A 23,000-nucleotide genomic window follows, 5' to 3' on the forward strand; every position below is an offset into this window, starting at 1 on the left:
CCCCCCCCCTTGTTAGAGACCCCTCTTGCATCTTAATGAATTCCTTAAAAGGCTAAGGCAGTGGAGGCTTCAGCTTTGGAAGTATCTAAGGTTTTCCTTTAAATTGGCAGCAAAGGTAGAGGTTTCTCTGTGGCCTAAGCAGCAATCTTCTCCAAGCTTTTGCCTAGGGCCATGTCTCATCTCAGGACAGAGGAGTCTTTACTTTATTTGCATACAAATTGCAAACATCTCCGAAGTCTACGCTCAAGCAATTTTTAAGTGAAATGTTATTGCTTCCCTGAAGGCTATAATTCCTTAGTTTTTCTCTTCAATATTCTTCTCACTTAGCAGCCACTCAGTGACCCAGATTTTTCCATCACAGGAGTGTATAGGATTGAGGAAGGAGCCACAGGAAAGAGAAGGGGCTAGCTGGTTAAACCTGCTTTTTAGGATATCCGGGATCCGACCAAAGTGTTTAAAGTATTATTTCATTTAATTCTGAAGCCAACTCTGGACTAGATACTATAATCACTTTCATTTGTAATCAGGAAAGCAAGGTTCAGAGATGTTATGTGAGTTTCTCAAGGTCACACGGCTAGGAATTGGTAGGGCCTAGAGGCCAAGGACATCTGACTCCTAGGATTTATTCTTAAACTATAGTATCTCTATGAAGTGCTTACTCATTACAGTTCTTTATGTATCTTAAGGAATTCTCATAAAATTATTCAAATAGTGTGTGGGGTTTACCGACTCGTCCCTAAATTATTTTCAAATCCGAACATGCTGGGAGGTTTCTGGAATTAAAGTAGAGTAGGATAAGCTACATGATTTGGGGGGTTCAGTGGAAAATGAAAGTATGGGCCACCTCATTTGCAAATTATTCAGAATTTCAAAACGATGGCAGCAGAGCATTAAACCAAGTGTGGGGCCCTTCTTACTCGGTACAGGGCTCTGAACAACTGTGCAGGTTACAGGTCCACGAGGCTGGGCTTGAGTCAGGGTTCCGGGTGAATGCACATCTGTTTTGTCCTGGTATCTGGCATTGGGTCTGATACATGATAGATGTTAAAAAGTTGTTGGCTAAGCAGGGTGCGGTGGTGCACTCCTGTAATCCCAGCAGCTCAGGAGACTGAGGCAGGAGGATCATGAGTTCAAAGCCAGCCTGAGCAACTTAGCAAGACCCTAAGCAACTTAGCGAGATTGTGTCTCAAAATACGAAATAAAAAAGGGCTGGGGATGTGGCTCAGTGGTTAAGCACCCCTGGGTTCAGTCCCTGGTACCAAAAAAAAGCTGTTGGCTAATTCAATGAAACAATGCAACAAATATCTATTATCTACTACATGCCCAGCAGTGGTTTAGTACATGGGACGACACAGAAGAGGCTGGACACCCGAGGAGTTTTTGGGAAGCAGATTTATTTAGCTACAATGGTCCAGAGTATCTATCACCTAAAAATCTCGGGACCCTGAGTCTGAAAATTCTTTTAGATTTGTATTCAATGGGTGGCTACATGTCAGTGGGTGGGTACATAATTTACCCTTTGTCCCATAGTTTTAGCCTCGATGGAGGTTTTACAAGTTTTTTTTTTTCTGCAAACCTTGCATTTATAAAAAAGAGGAAACTACAAACCACAATATGCTCTGCAGAAGTTTTTGCTGATATCCTGTGTAAAAATCCCATATATATATTTGTTTCCCCCATTCTATTGGGTGTGTTCTTCTAGAGAACCCTGACTAATTGACCTTACAAAAGATCCCAGTTGGGCATGGTGGCGCACACCTATAATCCAGTGGCTTGGGAGGCTAAGAAAAGAGAATTTGGGTTCAAAGGCAGCCTCAGCAACAGTGAGGTGCTAAGCAGCTCAATGAGACCCTGTCTCTAAATAAAATACAAAATAGGGCTGGGGATGTGGCTCAGTGGTTTGAGAGTCCCTGAATTCAATCCCTGGTATCCCCCACCCCACCCCCACCGGGGGGTCGGGGGAGAGCTCCCAGGGAACTCTCTTGCTTCCTTTCTGCCATATGAGGGTACAAGAAGGTTACCACCTGCAAGCCCTCTCCCAAACCCCACCAAGCTCTTTGACTTTCAGTCTCACAATCTGTAAAATATAAATTTCTGTTGGTTATAAGCTGTTCAGTCTCAGGCACTTTGTTTATAATGGCATGAACTGATTAAAAGTTGATAGTGCTTTAAAAAATTCAAGCAGGAAAGTGACATCACCAGATGTTCATGATATAAAAATCTCTCTCCCATAGTGGAGGATAAACTTTTGAGTCATAGTGGACATCTATATTTTTACTAGCCAAAATCATCCCCCTCCTTTTTCTAGGAAATTGCTATTTCTCTTGTGATTTGAAATAGAAGCTTCCATTTTATTATAGATTCTATTTGCTTCTACTTTTGCTGAGTAACAAATTACCCCATAATTTAGTGGCTGAAAACAACATTTATTATCTCACCATTTCTAGGGGTCAGGAATGCAGGAGTGACTTAGGTAGTTTTAGCTCAGGGACTCTCATGAGGTTGCAGTCAGGGGTCAAGCCAGGACTGTGGGCACCCCAAGGTTCAGCTGAGGACTGAGAATACACTCTCAGTCAGCAGGTGGTGTCTGGTAGGCCCTGATGGTTGCCTATCAACCTTACTCACATGGTCCCTTTCCCATGGTAGCTGGCTGCTGCCAGAGTAAGCAATCCAAAAGAAGAGAACAGCTAAGAGAAAGCCATAGTCTACCACTTTGTACTAGTAGGAGATTCCGAGGCTTCTGCTGTCTTCTATTTATTGGGAGACAGCCATTAGCAAATCTACCCTCACTGGAAAGTAGAGGTTTACACCAGGGTATGTCTACCACAAGACAGGGATCATTGGGGGACACCTTAAAAGTTGCCCACCATACAGATCTAGCTCTTCCCTAGGCCAGATGACCCAAGTGGAGCTAATCAGAACATTTCCTTGGGATTTCTGAACTTGACTAGAAAGAAGACAACTTTTTAAAATTATGGTAAATTGTGTGTGTGTGTGTGTGTACTGAGGATTAAACCCAGGGGTATGTTACCACTGAGCCACATCCCCAGCCTTTTTTATTTTTTAATTTGAGACAGAGTCTCACTAAGTTACTTAGGTCTCACTAAGTTGCTGAGGCTGGCCTTGAACTTGTGATCCTCCTGCCTCAGAGTCCTGAGTCACTGGGATGGTTGTGGTAATTTGAAGACTGTGAACAGCCATGTTCCCCACTGATAGGAAGAAGCTTGTCTGTGGGAAGAATAAAGCTGACAATTAAAGGACAGAAACCTTTATGTGAAATGCTAGGCATTCCCAAAAGCCTGTCAGCTTCCAGTTCCATTTGACCTGAAGACCCCCCTGTGCTCTGGCCAGTCCTGATTTGGTTACATGAGTCAATGAACTATGCCCCTTCTCTCTTGCCTAAGCTAATTCAAGGTGGGTTTCTGTCATTTGTCACAGGAGAATGATGACAAGCAGATCCAGAGTCAGGAAGACCAATTAGGAAACTTTCAGGGAAAAAATGATGAGGATCTGAACTAAGACCCTAGGATGGTGATTAGGGTTCAAATAGGAAAATATGTAAGAACTGAAGGCCGGTATCATGGAAGACTGTCTTATTCACCATTGTATCCTAAGAGATCGGTGCTGAGTCTTGGCACATAGTAAGTGCTCAGTAAATATTTGTGGAAATGGATGATAAAATGAATGAATGTAGGCAGGGACAGAAAGGGAAGAGTTGCTGTCTAATAGGATACAGAAAATGTAAAAGTGAAAAATTAAACCCTCAGTTGGGGATGGAGATGAGTTCAGTTTTGAATTCCTGGCATGTTTTCTAGGTGAATGGCTGTTAGGGAGCAGGGTAGTTGGCCTCATGAAGAATACCTCTGACTTTGTCTCCTCTTTCTGTCCACATAACCCAGTGAGTGATGTAATGACACACATTCAAAAGCCCTTCGCACATGAGAGAAAGACCTACTTTTGCAAATAGGCAGAACTCACAACCACCTTAGGGACTGGTGGTCCTTGATTAGGAAGAGGCTAAAGTTAGCATGACAAAATCAGCTGTCAAGTGTCGGCTTAATGAGTCCTTCCGATTCCTAGAACAGAAGGTCTCTAGGGTCCCCTGTACCACAGCTGACTCCTCAGCCAGACTGCAGAAGATCGTGAGACAAGCCGAGAAGCTTGAGATTGGGTATTCAGAACACAGTGGCTTTTCTTATTTGGGGATGCTCATACTGATGCTGGGCACAGCTGGCAGCTTCCTAACAACTGGCATTGTAAAGCTGTAGGAGGAGGGCAATGCCCCCTTTTATACGGGCATTCTGCGTCTAGCCAGAAGCAATCTGGGGAGGTGGTGAAGCAAAGGTTGTTAAATATCACCAGGATTTAATGGGAGGCACTCGCTCTGTTCACATCCCTAGGCAAGGCTCATTAGCCTGTCTCAGAGATGCAGCTTCAGACGCTCCAAACATTCCCCGCTGCCCCCAGCTTGCAGGATGTGCACCTGACACAGCAGAGCCACTTTGGCCTCCCTGTAAGTTCCTCCTGCCAAGCAGCCAGGCAAATAGTCCAGAGTAAAGGCCCCATGAAGGCCCAGGTTGGCTGTGCACCTGGGACTCGACTTCCCTCCTGGGCTTGGGAGGGGCTGGGTGGCAGGTGCTGAATGGAGCAGTGGACTTGAGAGTCTGCAAAGGGCAAAGCCTTTGGAGGGCAAGGAGCCCTTACTTACCACAGCTACGCAATAGTCAAGACAGGATCAAACTTGATTATTCCATTTTTAAAAATCTTTTAAAACTTGCCATTATGGAAAATTTCAAACATATAAAAAAGCAGAGATTAATATCCACCACCTAGTTTCAACAATTATCAATTTATGGGCAATCTTGTTTCATCTACTCCTTCCCACAGTAAATCCTAGATATGACTTCATTTTATTTCTATATATACTTTTAAAAGACAACTTTAAAAAAACCATACTAGGACTCGGGGTATAGTTCAGTGGTAAAGAGCTTGCCTAGCACATGAGAGGTCTTAGGTTTGACCCTCAGCAACACAAAAATAATATAACCACATTACATTATCAAACCTAAAAAAAATCATATTTCCTGAATCCCGATGGGTTCTTTGTACCAGCATGACCTTCTCCTTTGCCTACCATCTCTAATAGGAACAATGTAAGACGGGATCAAGGTAAGGCTGGATCTCACCCAGGCTGATATACTTAGCAACTTTAAAAACATTCCTTAGCTGGGTGCTGTGGCACACTCCTATAAATGCCAGTGACTAGGAGGCTGAGATAGGAGGATCATGAGTACAAAGCCAGCTTCAGCAACTTAGCAAGGTGCTAAGCAACTCAGTGAGACCCTGTCTTTAAATAAAAATACAAAATAGGGGTGGGGTGTGGCTCAGTGGTTAAAGTACCACTGGGTTCAATCCTCAGTACCAAACAAAAACAAAACAAAACCTAAAACAAAATAGAACATAGAACATTCTTTGAAATAACACAAAAAACATTCCTTAAAAAACACAAAAACAAATATAGCCATGTTTTCATCACACCTTGTGGCACTTTCAGTGCTACGAGAACAGCTCCGCAGAGAAGTAAGAGGTGCCGAAGGGTGAAGGAGATTCCTTATCTAGGCAGCTCATGGCTGGACTGCCTGCCTGAGGGTGCCAGCCCTCTGCTAGGATGCAGAGCAACTTCATGACAATGTGAGTTTTTTTAACTTTCCTTCTGGCAGTATTAACAATAGCATTAAATATTTCTGGGGAGTAAATTTCATTAAAGCATAATGTACATACAGAAAGTGCACAAAACTCTTAAGAGTTTAATTGCCTTGTAACAGTAGTTCTTACTTACTGAGCCCTGCGTTTATCCTGAGAAGTAAGTTAAACAGTGAGAGTGAGGTAGAAACAGCACAAGGGCGATTAGGGCAGTTGATCATAGAAACATAGAGTCACCGTTATGGATGAGCAGGGCATTCCCATGCAGGGGCAGCCTGGAGTGGGGAGTCAGAGCCCAAGCAGGGGGAAAAGATTGTCTATGCAGACTGTGGCTGGGGGCCAGAGTGGCAGGTGTCAAAGTCTCATGTTTGCCAGGTGCGATAGCGGCTCGGGAGGCTGAGGCAGGAGGATCGCGAGTTCAAAGCCAGCCTCAGCAAAAGCCAGGCACTAAGCAACTCAGTGAGACCCTGTCTCTAAATAAAATACAAAATAGAGCTGGGGATGTGGCTCAGTGGCTGAGTGTCCCTGAGTTCAATCCCTGGCCGCCCCCTTCAAAAAAAAGTTTTATGTTTTTATCCGACCTTTCCTCACTTACTAGAGCTATAAGGACATCTTATGAGAGAATCACCCAGCAGAGGGAAGGAGGCTGTCTGTTGGGAAGCCGGAGCCCTCTTCCTATCCACAGGTTCTCAAGACAGTATGCTCATGCTCCATGTGGGCCACCAACACTGCCTCACTGCTGGGAGCGGGGGTCTGTTGAAGTGCCCACCCAGAATCTTTTATACAAATGCTGTCATCCCAGTGTCTACATTGGTAGGTTGTAGAATAACTGGGTGATATTTTTCACAAGTGATAGGTCTAAATATTTGTCACTGGTGATCACTAGCCTTACACATGAAAGAAGGTATTTTCTTAAAATACTTAAAAAGGCCCAGTGGGTCTGGCTCAGAGAAGCCACCCTCTATTGGGATGTCAAGGTTGTCCATCTTTAGATCTTCAGAGCTGCACTGGGACTATCCTCATAAGCATGTGTCCTCAACAGTCTTTCAGTACCAGCACCCTCAAATAGTTCCCTAACATTCCCCTGTCCTTACAACCACACCTTCCCATTTGGAATTGGCTTCATGACTGGGGTGGGCTTTATAGTAACCCTTCCCAGAACTGCATTGTAGGTAGAAGTAGGGACCATCCTTCCGCCAGGCATCTGGGCTCACTGTGAGCATCAGGGGCAAAGCCATGTCTGGAATGGCCAGTGCCATTGGGTGGAAAGGACCCAGAACTGTTGGGTGCACTGCTACCTATTCACCCTGGAGACCACACTCCAAGACTCAGCCACTCTTTTTCTTTAAGACAGGAGGGGCCCTATACTTGGCCAAGCCCTGGGGGTCCTCTATAATAAAGCCTATAGGTGAGAGTCGGCATTACCAGGGCAATTCCCCCAACCCCAGGCTTCCAAGGAAGAAACAATGATCTATCCCATTTCTTTAAAATTACAGTCCAGAGACCTTAAATTCAAACACCGATGACAAGGACCCAGGGCCTGTCTCAGTTAAGTGATGCAATCAGTTCTTGTTAGTCTTCTCCCTTCTCTCTTGAAAAGCATAAAGCAAATCACCTTTGGCACAGAAGAGGCTTTTAAACCAAACTTTTCACAATATATCTCCAATTCAGCATGCTGTGGAAGTGCATAATTACAGAAAGGTGTGTGCTAGATGAGCTGGCACAGGCTCCTTAAAAGTCGCTGAAGGGATTGCTATTGTCTTCAAGGCAACACATCTTTCATAGAGCAGGCTTACAGGTCAGACTGTGCACTGGAGCAGACAGGAAGGGAATCTCTAGGAAATTATCCCTCTCTAAGGTTTCTATCCCTGAAATTCCTTTAGGCCATCGGCTAGCTTCCTCCAACCTCACCATCTGCCAAATGTCCTGATGACCTCGGGCTCTCAACCCTTTCTGTTCCCTAGCCTGTCTCCCTTGCCTTCCTGCCTGTCCTAGAGTTTGGTTGGCCTTTCCATATTATGCTTGTTACCCATGATTCCTTGTCCCCTGAACACTCCTCCCACCCCAGTGTTCCCTTCCTGGCCAATTTTATAATATATGTAAATATATATTCGGGCTGGGGTTGTGGCTCAGCGGTATAGCGCTCGCCTAGCACGTGCGAGGCGCTGGATTCGATCCTCAGCACCACATAAAAATAAATAAATAAATAAATAGAAAGTTGTAGCTTAGTGTCCAACTACAACTAATATATATATATATATATATATATAAATATATATATATGTATGTATATATATATATATATATGTATGTATATATATATATATATGTGTATATATATATATATATATATACATACATACATATATATATATATATTCATATTTTTGCTCTTGTCTCTCCATACGGCCTCTAGTCACTCTTTGCAATATAATTGTAGCCAATTATGTGCCTTGCCATGTTTAGTCAGGTACAATCAATGATTAGGGTGCATTTAAATACCACATAAAAAATGATCACCTGGGAGTGTGTTCAAAATGCAGAACATCTGAGCCCACCTCAGGCCAACTGAACAAGACAGCAAGGTGTGCAACATTCACAATGAGACACACTGCTTAATGTGCATCAGAATATCCCGAGAAGCTTTCTATTTCATGTATTTTGAAGTTCTGCTATTGGCTGCATGTCCATTTAGGTTTATCTCTTGATGATTTTGCCCTTTTATCATTATAAAAGAGCACTCTTTATTCCTGGTTATGAATACTACTTGCCTGATAGTAAGTATAGTCACTCCAGCTTCTTATGCTTAGTGTTTGATGGCATATATCCACCCTGCATCCTTTTACTTTTAACCCACCTGTGTCTTTAAGGTAGGTTTCTTGTAGACTGCGTGTAGTTGTACCTGGCTTTATTGATCCAGCCTCACAATCCAGTCTTTTTATTGGAATGTTTAGACCATTTACATGTAATGTAATTATCAATGACTGGGTCTAAATCTACCATTTTGTAATCTATTTGCCTACCTGTTTGGGTGTTCGAGGTGGGGGGTGGGGAGTTCTGGAATAGAGCAGGTATTCCACAACAAATGCCTGTGGGTAAAGATGGGGTTAGCATTACCATGGCAACTCTTCCATTCCCACATTTCCATGGTTTTTTTTTTTTTTTTTTTTGTGGTGGTAGTTCTTTTTAGATATGATATATGACAGTAGAGAGTCCGTACTATCTTGATAGCCTACTTTCTTTTGGACTGAATTTTATTTTTGTTTCTGGGAACTCACTATGGTGCCTAGGCTGGCTTCAAACTCCTGGGTTCAAGTGATCCTCCCACCTCAGCCCCGTGACTAGCTGGGACTACAGGTGCCTGGCTGAGGAATTTCTCTAAAAATTCCTTACAAATAGACATCTTTAACTTTCACAGCCTACCACTGAAATGATCTTATACTCCTTTGCGTTAATGTTAAAAAACATTTTGACAGTATATTTCCTTTCCTCCTGCTGTCCTTTGCAATACTGTCATACATTTTAATTTTTTGTTATAAAACCTCATAGTACATTTGGACTTTAAACAGTGAATTATTTATTCAAGAAAGTTAAAAATAAGAAAAGCCTTTTATATTTGTCCAGACTTACCATTTCTGATGCTTTTCATGTATTTGCATAGATCCAAGTTTCCATCTGTTTTTATTTACCTTGCCTGAGGAATATTCTTTAATATTTCTTGTAGTGCACACATGCTAGCAATCAGTAATCTTAGATCTTGTTTATCTGAAGAATTTTTTTTTTTGAGGGGAGAGGCCACCAGGCATTGAACTTGGGAGCTCTCACCCACTGAGCCACTAAGGATGTCCTCAGTCCTATTTTGTATTTTATTTAGAGACAGTGAATGAGTTGCTTAGTACCTGGCTTTTGCTGAGGCTGGCTTTGAACTCAAGATCCTCCTGCCTCAGCCTCCCAAGCCGCTAAGATTATAGATATGTGCCACGGTGCCCAGTTTGAAGAATCAAAATTTTATTTATTTATTTTTTTGGTGGTGGTGGGATTAAACCCAGGGACACTTTACCATTGAGCTTACATTCCCAGCCTTTTTTATTTCTTTATTTTTTATAATTTTTAAAAATTGTTTTTAGTTGTTGATAGACCTTTACTTTATTCATTTATTTCTACACAGTGCTGAGAATTAAACTCAGTGCCTCACACATGCAAGGCAAGTGCTCTACCATTGAGCCACAACCATAGCCCCCTTTTTATTTTTGAGACAGCATCTCACTAAGTTGCTGAGGCTGGCCTTGAACTTGTCATCCTCCAGCCTTGACCACCTGAGTGGCTAGATTCATAAGCATGTGCCACCATGCCCAGCTTTTATTTTTTAAATTGAGAAATAAAATTTGAATACACTGGAGCTGGGTGTAGTGGCATGCACATGTAGTCTAGCTACTTGGGAGACTGAGTAGGAGCATCACTTGAATCGAGGAGTTCAAAATCAGCTTAGGGTGGGAGAAATATATATATGAATATAGATATATAATATAGATATTTATATTTATGAAATACAACATATTTTGAAATATGCATATAGGATCTGGGGATGTAGCTTAGTAGTAATGTTTGCTTAGCATGCAAAAGTTCTATCAAAAAATCATATACATTCTGGAATGGCTAAGTCAAGCTAATTAACATGTATATTATGTCATATACTTATTTTTTTGTGTATTGAAAACACTTTAAAAAATGAAACAGGAGCTGGGGTTGTGGCTCAGTGGCAGAGCGCTTGCCTGCACAAGGTACTGGGTTCAATCCTCAGCACCAAATAAAAAAATAAACAAAATAAAAGTATTACGTCCATCTACAACTAAAAAATAATATTAAAAAAAAGAAACAAATCACCAATTCATGTCATCCTTGCCTGAGGGTCATATTAATAACCTGCATTGTTCTAATTTTAATGTATGTGCTATCAAAGCCAGAGCTTAAGAATTTTGTTATCTTGCCTTTATTATTCTCATTTTTTTTCCCCATGGTGTTGGGTATTGAACTCAGGGTCTCACACATGCTAGGCAAGTGCTCTACCACTGAGCTACACCCCCAACCTTTTCTTGGATTCTGGGGTTGTATTTATTTTTGGCGCTGGGAATTAAACCTAGGGCCTTGACATGTTAAACTTACACATCACTGAGCAATACCCCCAGCCCACTGCCTTTATTTTTGCATATTTTTCTGATTATAGGATTTTAGGTTAACATTTTTTAAATGTTAGTATTAAAGTTGCAGTTCTATTGTCATTTGGTGTTCACAGTTTCAGATGATAAGTCTCTCTTGTTTATTCCTCTGGCTGCTAACATTTTATCACTAATTTTTAGCCATCTGATTATGTGTGCTGACATAGTTATTGTAACTGGGACTGATTGAGCTTTATAAATCTTCAACTATAAGAAATTTGGGCTATAATTTTTTTCTCTCCACCTCTGCTTTTTTCTTCAGAATGCACTAACACATGTTAGAGTACCTGCTATTATACTCTTATGGTTCACTAAAGCTCTGTTCTTTTCTCCCCCTTCCATTTTCTGTTTCATTTTTAAGTTTCCATTGTTTTCTTTAGCTGCTTTTTTTCTGCAGTGTCTAATCTGTTACAAATCTCATGCAGTAAATTTTTCTTTATATATGTAATTTTATTATTTACATTTTTAATATAGCTTTCAAGTACTCCTTTTATTTTCTAATTTATTTTTAATTGACCAAAAATTGCATATACATATTAGGTAAAACAAATTTTGAAATATTTATACATTGTGAAATGGCTAACTCAAGTTAATTAATATATGTATTACTTCATATACTTACTTTTTCTGTGGTAAGAACACTAAAACTTTACTCTCATTGATTTACAATAATATAGTACATTGTTAACTATAGATCATCTAGTGGAATTTTCATTTAATGTGTTTTTCATCTCTAGAAATTCCATGTTTCAAAAATCTAATTCTCTCCTAACACATTTGTTTTCCTTTAAATATTTCTATTCATTTAAAATAGCTAGGTTTTGTTGTTTTTGTTTTACTTTGCAGTGCTGGAGCTTAGTACTTGACCACTGAGCAACACTTCCAGCCCTTATTAGTTGTTTCAGTGTCCATGTTTGGTAGTTATATCATCTGTCATTTCTGATGTTAGTCTCTGGTTGCGAGTAAAATTTTTCTGCTTCTTCCCATGGTTAGTAACTGAATGCTGGACAACAGTGAATGTTATTTTATTCATTTTCCTTTAATAAGTGTTGGACTTTATTTTGGCACACAAATTATTTGCAGATCAGTTTGATCCCTTCGAGTCTTATTTTTAAAACTTTGCTTGGCAGTTCTAGAGAAGTCTTTACTGGAGGGACAGTTCAGGCATATTACTAAGGTGTAACATATTTGGGGGCATCAATGCATGCCCTTGATGGCCATTAAGGACTCTATTCTGGATGGTCAGAACTCCTGATGCCGTAAGACCTTTGAGAATAACAACAAAAGACTCCCGTCTCCTTTTGCCCAGGCTTGTACTCAGCCAAGACATCAGGGGCCACATGCAGACTTCTGGAGTTCTTTTTCCATGTAGCTCCCTGTTTCCACAACTTTGCCTGGCAACTCCCAACACCTCAGCTTCTTTCAAACTCATCTGTCTCCTCAATTCCACCTGGCAGCAGGGCTGTTTAGATTCCCCCTTCTGGTGCCTTCCTTTTGGAAAAATGCCTGCAGGCAGAAGTGTTAGATCTCCCCCTTATTTCCCTATGAACTCAGGGCTCATAGTTCTATGCTGCCCATCGTCTGGTGTCTGAAAAATAGTAGCTTCAGTTATTTTGCCGTTTGCCAGTTGTTAAGTCTGATCCTTGTTACTCTGGAAGTGGAAGACTGGGGAACTCTTAAAAATTTCTTATTTTCCCAGGTCCCAATCCAGATTGATTAAATCAAATTTTCTAGAGCAGGAGTTGTCTTTTTTTTTTTTTAAGTTGTAGTTGGACATAGCACCTTTATTTCCCTTGTTTAGTTTTTATGTGGTGCTGAGGATTGAACCCAGGGTTTCACAAGTGCGAGGCGAGCGCTCCACCGCTGAGCCACAACCCTAGCCCCTAGAGCAGGAGTTTTAAAACTATGATACATAAACTAAATCGAGGCTACAGGGTTTCTTGTTGTTGTTGTTTTGTTTTGTTTCAAAGGCATAGGCAGAGGTTTATTTAGGAAAATGGGTACACATTCAAGGGAGAATGTGGACCCTCAATAGGGAAATGCCTTTGGGGTAATACACATTTAAGGGAGCATGCGGGCTATCTCCAGGGAGAAAGACAGACAGCAACCCATTGGTGGGGGGTGTGTTAATATTTATAGAAGGCCAGAGCTGGGGGCTGGACTAGAGGTGGAGCAGGGTGGAGCTATACAATCATAAGCCTGTTTTCCCTTTGCTTGCACATTTCCCTCATTTTACAAGGGCAAGGACCAAAGGCGAGTCACAAGTTTGATATGCTTTCTGTACCTTGATGGGCTGTGGGAATTTAAGACTCAGTATCTCTCTCTTTTATCCTAAATCTCTTTGCCATTTTCCCTCCCATTGAGACTTTGTTCTAATCTTAAGTGTTTGTGAAGGGTGAAGATCCATCTTCTATGGCTGCTTAAGGCTGGCAAGGGACAATGACCCTCCCTAATCAGGGATTAAAAAGTTTCATCCTGACTGATCTCAAGGAAATAGACACCAGTCTCAGCTGTGGGGATGATGGAATTCTTGTGTTGCCATCCTCTTAACATGGACTTGTTATAATCGAAGCCTCTGAAAATCCCTGTAGGAGCCACAAAGAGATGTTACTGAAGAAGGGTCTGAGGAATTCCCAGACAGAAGTGGAAACTTGACTCAGGACCAGAGGGGTTCTTGGCATTATGTGACAGAAAAGAATTTCGGCACACACGAGAGAAAGGCATAGACAGAAGTTTATTTATAAAGTAGATATGCATTCAAAGGAAAATGGGGGGCAAGCAGATGCCTTTGTAGTAAAGCAAGTGTACACATCAAGGGAGCATGCCGGCTATCTCCAGAGGCGGGGGAGAGTCTACAGTTTATTTCTGTATGGCTGGCAAGCTAGAATGGTTTTTGCATTTTTAAAGGATTGTTTAAAAAAGAGTGAAAGACTGAGACAAATAGATTTAAAATATTTACTATTGGCCCTTTATAGGAAATATGTGCTGACTCAATCTGGAGGAAGAAGCTGAGAACCTGGTAGAAAGTTCTACAGTGACTATGTTGTAGACATCTCAACCAGTTGGAGGACCAGTATTTGAGATCCATTAGTGTTGTGGAAACATCGTGATCTTTGGAGCCAGAAAGATCTGGATTTCATTTCATGACTTTGGATAATTGCTCTTAAATCTGTTTATTCAGTTGTTAAATAAGAACAACTAATGAGACAGCGTTAGAATGAGAAGATATTTGGGTAAAGTGTCTCCGTGTGGGACTGCATAGGCTGACATGAGAAATTATTTTTTAAATTTATTGAACAAAAAGCATTCAATATCTAACTCCTTCCTTCCTTTTTACTGACTGAATGTTTCTGGTGAAAGTCTCAAAATATGATAGTTCCACCCAAAACATGTTATCCTCCTTACACTCCCCTACATCTACTTCAAACTTTCTTCACTATCTTGCAGGACCTACTGTATCTATTCCTGTCTCCAAATAGTAACCTATTTTTCTCATTCAAATTGATTAATACCATTGACACAAACCCTTTCAATTTCCATCTCACTTTTTCTTCTGAGGTTAACTTAACCTTTCTATCAGTATATCAGAATGTGGTGTATTTTCTTCAAATGGTATTGTAATCTTCTATTATCAATGTCTAATTATACTTAATTAATTTTTTTATGGTGCTGGGGATTGAACCCAGTGCCCTCCCTGCCCATACTAGGCTCTACCTCTGAGCCAGTATATGTTTTTTTAAGCTTAGACCCTTTCTCTACTTTCATACAGAAGTTGCTTCTATTAAAAAGAAAATCCATGGGCTGGGGTTGTAGCTCGGTGGTAGAGTGCTTGCCTAGCACATGTGAGGCCCTGGATTCAATCCTTAGTACCACATAAAGATAAGTAAATAAAATAAAGCTATTGTATCCATCTACAGCTACAAAAAATTAAAAAAAAAAAAGAAAATCCATTCTTACAATTTATTATTAGTATTCCAAGTTCTCAAAAAAGATTTGCTTTCCCTGACTATACTTCACCATTTCCCTTACTCTCTTTTTTCTTTTTGGTACTTGGATTAAATCCAGGGCCCTTAACCACTGAGCCACATCCCCAGCCCTTTTTCTGTATTTTATTTAGAGACAGGGTCTCTGAGTTACTTAGGGCCTAAATTGCTGAGGCTGGCTTTGAACTTGTGATCCTCCTGTCTCAGCCTCCTGAGCTGCTGGGATTACAGGCGTGTGCTACCACACCTGGCTTCCCTTACTCTTTACCTATAAATTTGCTATTTGCCTTTGTATCACACTATTGAAAAGACCTCCTAAAATCCAAAACAAAAGCCCTTTTATGATTCCTTTCTTTTTTTTTTAACATTTATTTTTTTTGGTGTAGATGGACACAACATAATGCCTTTATTTTTATGTGTTGTTGAGGATCAAACCCGGGTAGCGCCCGTGCTAGGCGAGCACTCTACTGCTGAGCCACAATCCCAGCCCTCTCCCCCCCTTTTATGATTTCTCACCTTAACCTGTCTCACTGAAAAACTCTCTTGACTTGGCTTCTGGGGCATTATATTCTTTGGCTTTCCAATCCAGTCTACAAAGAGTAGTGCTTAATCCTTCTAATGCAATGATTTGACAGGTTATGCTTGAAAAATCTTTTAAGGTTACCTGCAGCCCATAGAATTAAATTTAAGCCCTCAGCTTGCTGAGGAAGGCACTGCAGCTGTAACTTTCCTGGCTTCTATCCCACCTGTCTTAAATTTTCTCTTTCCTCCCACCATCAGGGTTTACTTGCTATTTTTCAAACATTTCCAGTGCTTTGATATTTCATTATTACTTCAATTCTATTTTCCTGCTTTCAAAGTCCAGCTATCCTTCCAAACCTAGGTCAAATGCCACTTCCCAGCTGGGCCACAGTGGCACAAAACTGTAGTCCAAGCTATTCAGGAGGCTGAGGCCGGAGGATCACTTCAGTCCAGGAGCTCAAGACTAGCCTGGGCAACACAGTGAGGTCTTATCATAGACAAACTGTCATTTTTTTTCATGAAGCCAGCTAGATGTGCCATCTTACACTCCTTAAGTATCTATAGATAAAAGATTAATAAAACTCTTTGTGCTCTATGGACAAATTGCGGGCTTCCTAGCTCTCTGTTCTTGGAAACACAATGGCACAATAAACTAGCAAACTTGGTCCTAGTAAAAATACATCTCTATTGGTACATCACACCTAAACTGGGAGAAACTACAACTACCTGCTGGAAGACATGGCCTCATGATTCTCTGAATGCAGACTTTTGTTACTGGGGGATGACTCCTGCAGGGACTTACTCTATGGAGTTATATAAGACACTGGCTCTTGCACTTAGTCTAAGTCTTTTCTCTTCCACCTGAGCTGTCTGTGTTTAGAATAATTCCTGGGTTGCTGTATTAAGTGCCATAGGGACTTCTCCCATGGAGGAGAAACGCTGCTGCTGGGTTGGCAAGTTGTTTGCTTTTAAATACTCTTGTGCCAAAGGTAATCTTCTCCGACCTTGTGAATCCAAATATTTGAGTCTAAAAAGGTCTCTTTGACAGGCATTAAGATTCATTAGGTAGCTTACAGCTATTCAAGATCTTTGGGATTAAACCCTTGTCTTTTCCATTTGGCAAAATTTCTGTGGTATTGCTCTGAACCTATTTTTTCCTCATTAATAGAGAAATTCTTTTCTACCTCAAGGGGTTATTGTGATGATTAATGTGAAATCTTTTCTAAGTAGCAAAATGTTATGCCTAAGTATTGATACTCATATTATTAGGCTAACATATAAATTAACATTTCTCCATCTAAAAGTATCCCTACAGAGTAATTTTTTTTTTCTTTCTTTTTCTTAACAGTACTGGGGAATGAACCCAGAGGGCTCTTCACTGAGCTACATCCCCAACCCTTTTTTTTTGAGATACTGTCTAACTAAATTGCCAAGGCTGGCTTGAATTTGCTTCAGCCTCCCAGGTTGTTAGGATTACAGGCATGTGATACTGGACCTGACAAGTAATATTTATCAAATAGGTCATATATTGATCCTGATTTTCATCTCAACCTTGAAGTAATAACAGTCTGATAAAAGCTGACGTAGTACTTAAAGAACTGCCCCACCCCATTCCTACCAATGTAGCCTGTTCTGTTTTTAGGACAGTCCAAACTATGTGTTCATCCCCATTGAAATTAAAACAGCACAGCATCACCAAGGCATAGAACTTGTTTGGGTATTTAGTGAGTTGCTGGAAATATTTTAAGCCAGAGAACTGAGGTGAGACAGTTGAAATCTTCCTTTTATACTCTGGCAAATTCTTAGATGAGGCAATGAAGAACAGATGCAGCCATTAACAAGAAAAATTTTGGAAATCTTCAGGTATATGAAACAAAGTATGGTAGGCTAGAGAATCAGGATTTTAGTAATTTGTCTACTAGGTTCCACTTTGGGTAGTAATACATCACTTAATATGCAGAAATTAAAACTTTATTACTTATGGTTGGGGCAAAGCCGATCAATCAATATACCAAATATACCAATATACTAAACAACATAGGGACAGTGGTTGTAGCTACCCGTTTCAGATTCCACCTTAGCAAAAAGGATACTTTTGTTTTACTTCTGTGTAATACCAGACATAGTTAAATGTTTGCTTATTCCGGTCCTATTCTTTACCTTACACTTTTAAAAAATTCATATTTTTTAGTTGTAGATGGACACAGTACCTTTTTTCTATTTTTATGTGGCGCTGAGGATCGAACCCAGTGCCCCACGCATGCTTGGCGAGCACTCGACCTATGAGCCAGAACCCCAGTCCCCCTTATGCTTTTAATGATTCAAAATCCCATTCTCTCCAGATTTGTTCTTGATATGAAGCCAAGATCATATCTGTTAGAGAAATAAACTCTATTAGCAGGGCAGGCCAAGTGAAAAACAGTACCATCTGACTTTTCTTTTTGCAGTGCTGGGAATCAAACTCTGGGCTTCATGCATCCCAGGCAAGACTCTCTACTGAGCCAAATTCCCAGCACTACTTACTTTTCTATTTATCTTTTTTTTTCTGAGACTTCAGCTTTAAAATCTGACCTATTCACAGTGAAATTTTAACCCACTGCTATACCTTTGTCAGATACTCTAATTCTCCCCAAAATCTACCAATCTGAAGATTGTGTGTTAAGACACTAGCCACCTGGTAAAGTGATAAATGAATAAGGGAGCATCCATGTATTTGATGACTGGAAGTATAATATGGTGAGTTCAATTCACAACACGACTCTACGTTAAAAGGAAGATCATTTTGTACTTTTCTGTGGGCCTTCCCTCGCCCATATGGCTTCCATACAGAAGTGGATAAATGAATATTCAACTGCTGAAGGCTCTGACAAGGGCCCAAGGACTCTCAGAAAGAGCACTTGGTCAAAGCCAAGGAGCTTATCTGGCTGCTGCAGCAGGCAAGCTGTTTTTTTCCAAAGTCTTTTACAGATGGTCCTGAACTTAAGGCAGTGTGAAAGTCATATGCATTCAGTAGAGTGATGCTGGGTAATGGCACTGACACCTAGCTCCTAGTTGGCCACATGACCACAAGGGGAAAATACTATACTGCATTCCTCTGTTTAGGAATATCGAAGACATTTGGACTTAGGATATTTTCAACTTACAATGGGATTATGTCCTGATAAACTCATTAAGTCCAGAAGCATCTGTATGATGTTTGCAGCAATGTAGACATAAGCTTTGGAGCTACAAATGAGATTTGCTGGACAAATGAGGTAGGTAATAGCTTATTTCACATAAACCACAGCAAAATGTGTTCAGCACGTAAACTTGCCTCAAATTCTTTTGTGTTGTGGCCTACTGGTTTTAAAATTGATAATGTTTTACAAGATAATCCAGTGTTCTGAAGTAAAAAAAAAATAAACAACAAAAAATCACTCAGTGAGAAACCATAACTAAAGAACATTTATTTATTTTTCACTAAGACTTTATCTTGAGGACATAACTAAACTGTGTCAACCACCCCCCACCCGATCTTGAAGGGTTAGTACGGTGAATGTTATAAAGCAGATATGAATAGTTCGAAGGACTGGAACCAACATAAACTGACAAAGAGCAACTGCAACCTAAATCATAAAAATGTTTAAGTAAAAAAAAAAAAAGGAAGGAAAAAAAAGGGGGGCAACTGGGGTTTCAGATTGAAAAGATCCTCAAAGACCCTCACATTTCATCTAATACATTCAATCTTGGCCAGAGTGTAACAAAATGGAAACAGGATTACTATAATAAAAAACTTTCACTACAGCACGCTGTACACACCTGTGTTCCAAGCCCACCCCCAGCCCCCTAATGCTTCCAGCTCAATCATTTCCCGGCCTGTTGAGCCTGCCGACGAAGGAGCACGTAGATCTTCTCTTTGATCCAGTCTTTGTTATAAGGCTGGTATGTCTGGGTATCAGCTCGGTAACTGAGGAACAGAAAGGTCATAAGCAAAGTTACAGTGGTCAATTACTGTCAAGTGTTTAAACCTCAAATTATAACTGTCCCATGATGGCACCGATGTGTACACTCCTATACATGATCTCAATGAAAAAGCTGCTTATACAGCTGCTAATTTTTAACCAATATGAACTTCAGATCACCTAGTATAATCTTATCGTGGGAAAAGAAACCAAGGCCCAGAGCTCTTAAGTTAAATGCTCAATATGTCACATACCTACTTCTCAGCAGAAGGTTTTCAGAGCCCATAGTACACTTAATAGCCAATCACTTAAGGTTACTGTGACAAGACTTGGAAAAAGATAAATTTTCCAGCTGACCATGTGTTCTTTCTCCCACACAGTTTCTATTTTTACAGTTCCTTTTGTGATTAAAAAACAAAACCAAACACTAGTATAAACTTTATATTTGGTAAATTTACTTCTGAATTCACTAAGGAATCTTAAACATACTGGAAAAGAGTTCCTGCTGATTTTTCATATATGATTTTATTTTTTAAATAGTGCTAGGGATTGAACAGGGCCTCGTGTGTATATCAGACAAGCACTCTACCACTGTAGTCCTCTCCTGCAAAAGTAGTAAGAGAAGTAATCTTATAACCTATATTTTGGCTAGGTCTGGGTATGCTGGTGCACACCTATAATTCCAGCTACCTGGGAAGCAAGGGAATCCCAAGTTCAAAGCCGGCCAGGGTAACTTAAACTTAGCAAGACCCGGTCTCAAAAAAACATAAAAGGGCTGGGGATGTAGTTCAGGTCAAGTTTCCCTGGGCTCTATCCCCAGTGCTACAAGTAAATAAATACTGTAAGAGGCCTGTAGAGGAGAATTATCAGAACACATAGCAATCTCCAAAACCTCTCTTAGCAGAAGAGAAGGGTGAAGGTGTAAAAGAGTAGCACTAGCAATAAAACTTCCATTGGTTTTCAGAGCCCACAGTACACTTTATAGCCAATCACTTAAGTTTATCATGCTAAAACTTGGAAAAAGAAACTTTCCAGCTGACCTACAACTGAAATCTACTGTTAAGTAATACATTCTTTTTGGAGTCCCCCATCTACAGTTACAGTATAAAAAAGCAATTAGCCACCAGAGATTACACAAATACAGTGAAGTGTTTCAAAGCTGTGTGCACCACCTGGTGGGAATGCCACACAGCATCCCAGAAAGATCAGAGCCCTGGTTTACCTTCAGGGGTTCACTTAGTTTGCCCAAGAAGATTCCTTAGAAAAACAAAGTATCTGATTTATCAGTTATATCTCATTTTAGCCATTTAAAAAGTCTTCATTTTTAAAAATTTCTCAGCAAAAAAATTATACCAGTAAGTACTTAAGACTTTACCAAATACTAGCTACTGTTTTAAATGTGTATTGCTTTTTGTAACCCTATACAATCATGATTACTTTTTTATAAGTAAGTGATCATAGGCTCAAAGAAGTGAAGCAACTTAATAGCTAAGTGATGCTGGACAAGTAAGAGCTTATACGCTCCTAACATCACAGTCCTTACTGTTAACTACCCACCAAGCTAGAAACCTGCATACCAATTTTTGGTAAGGGAAACAAATTCCAAAGTAGGAATTTGTTTTTCCTCTGGTAAGGCCAGAACTGGTTTACTAAAAAAATGCAAAAGTTTTCCAATTTGTAAAAATTATTAACCAAATATTCTACTAAGCATCCTTGTTACAATGAGAAACACTCTTAAAAAGTAAGATAATTCTAGGCTGGGGTTGTGGCTCAGTGGTAGAGTGCTCGCCAGCATGTGCAAGGCCCTGGGTTCAATCCTCAGCACCACATGAAAATAAAATACAAGATATTGTGTCCAACTACAATTAAAAAAAAAAAAAATTGGAAAAAAAAAAAAAAAAGAAAATAAAGCACTTGCCTCACATGTGTGAGGAACTGGGTTCGAACCTCAGCACTACATAAAAATTAAAAAAAAAGATAATTCTTTTACTGTCATCTGTTCAGGCTTCCTAACTAAATTAGGTGTTCCTAACTAAATAGGTGCTAATCTAATCTACTTTAGGGTGTGGCAGAAGAGACTATAGTATTTTTATTAACATTGAAGAAGAATTAAAAACAGAATTTCTCAGAACTTTCATACCTGGATGGGGGAGAGAGAGACCATTTCATCCCACAAAATCACTCCTGCAAGCTATTTTCCAGCTCATGAAATAACAATAATGCCTTCTTTATGGAAGGCTGTAAGTTGATAGCTTTTAACTAGCATTTGAAAATGTGACAATCAAATGTTAAATATATTAATAAAATTCTTAGCTATTGGTACAAATCAATCTTTCAGCCCACTGTTTCGGTAAATGCATGTAGGCATTTATCATAACAATCTGAGGGTCTGAACCAAGAAATAAATCAGCACTGTCTCTGCTGATATCAGGTTGCCTTCCTGATTAGGAGTACCTTCTCATTATTGCAACAGTTGTGGAAGAAAATATCACAAACATCTTAAAACATAGGTGAGAAAACTGAAACAAGGTGAGAAAACTGAAACAAGTTTGACAAATTCTCTGTCTAAATTTTTATTAATACAGTTTGCCCTGGGTTTCGTCAAATTATACATTCCATTTTTTTGCTATACTGTTTTTTAGTTTAATACATTTTTTTTTCCTTGTGATGTTGATGATTCAACCTGGTTCTGGCATGCTAGGCAAGTGTTCTACCACTGAGCTGAACCCTGAGCCTTATACTGCTTTAAATAAGAGGTTTGGGGAAAAGGATTTTAAAAAGTCGTGGGTTAGGTTAAGGTAGGAGGACTGAAAGTTCGAGGACAGCCTGGGCAACTTACGAGAGACTCTCTCTTAAAATAAAGGGCTGGGAATGTAGCTCAGTGGTAAAGTATGCTCATAAGAAGTGTCACAACAGTATGTGACCTCTTTGGAAATACTTTCTCTAGAATATTCAAATAACAAATGAGACACAACCTAAGTCATGTGGGAAAAATAGTTCTAAATCCTAAATTCAATTTTCAACATTAGAAACAGAAACACAATTTAATCTACAATTTATAGCTTTTCAAAGAGACAATTAAAAACTACAGATTACCATTTATCACTCTCATACCTGAATTACATGAGCTGGAAAGAATTATCTAGGTAATACTATCTTAGCAAGCTAGATACATTTAAAAGCACAAAGTTATATCCTATCATGAAGTAACATACTTGCAGAATGTCTCTTATAATCAGTGTTTTACTTTGTGTGCTTTTTGTGTTGCCAAAAACCCGAAACATTTTTAACAGCACAATTTATCATTATGGAGATTGAAATCCACAAATTCATAAATTTGTGGCAAATTTTACAGAACTTACTTGTAATAAAATCTGGCTTCATCAATCCAGTTAACATGGGGTTCTTGCTGTATATCTGATGTGGCTGTGTTAAGCAAGCACTGGGGCCTCATAAGTTGTCTTGTGAAGTACATTTATATAAATTTTACAAATGAGCTGGCACGGTGGCTTGTGCCAATAATCCCAGCAAGTAGAGAGTCTGAAACAGGAAGATCCTGAGTTTAAGGCCAGCCTCATCAATTCAGCAAGGCCCTCAGTAACTCAGTGAGACCTTGTCTCAAAAAAAAAAAAAAG

At 39.9% G+C, this 23,000-nt stretch overlaps 1 protein-coding gene across 1 annotated transcript in view; it reads right to left on the bottom strand.

Annotated features, from left to right (window-relative positions):
* Positions 1 to 18,850: 18,850 nt before the first annotated feature.
* The window catches only part of Erh (ERH mRNA splicing and mitosis factor), a 15,782-nt gene continuing 11,632 nt past the window's right edge, over positions 18,851 to 23,000 (bottom strand). The window contains exons 6-7 of the mRNA XM_048798435.1: positions 22,189 to 22,191; positions 18,851 to 19,370 (exon numbers count right to left, since the gene is read on the bottom strand). Coding sequence (XP_048654392.1) covers positions 19,268 to 19,370; positions 22,189 to 22,191 — 106 coding nt within the window. The 3' untranslated portion in view covers positions 18,851 to 19,267. The remainder of the gene's footprint in view (positions 19,371 to 22,188; positions 22,192 to 23,000) is intronic.

The sequence above is a fragment of the Marmota marmota genome, unplaced genomic scaffold, assembly GCF_001458135.2.
Source record: "Marmota marmota marmota unplaced genomic scaffold, marMar, whole genome shotgun sequence".
Taxonomy (NCBI): domain Eukaryota; kingdom Metazoa; phylum Chordata; class Mammalia; order Rodentia; family Sciuridae; genus Marmota; species Marmota marmota.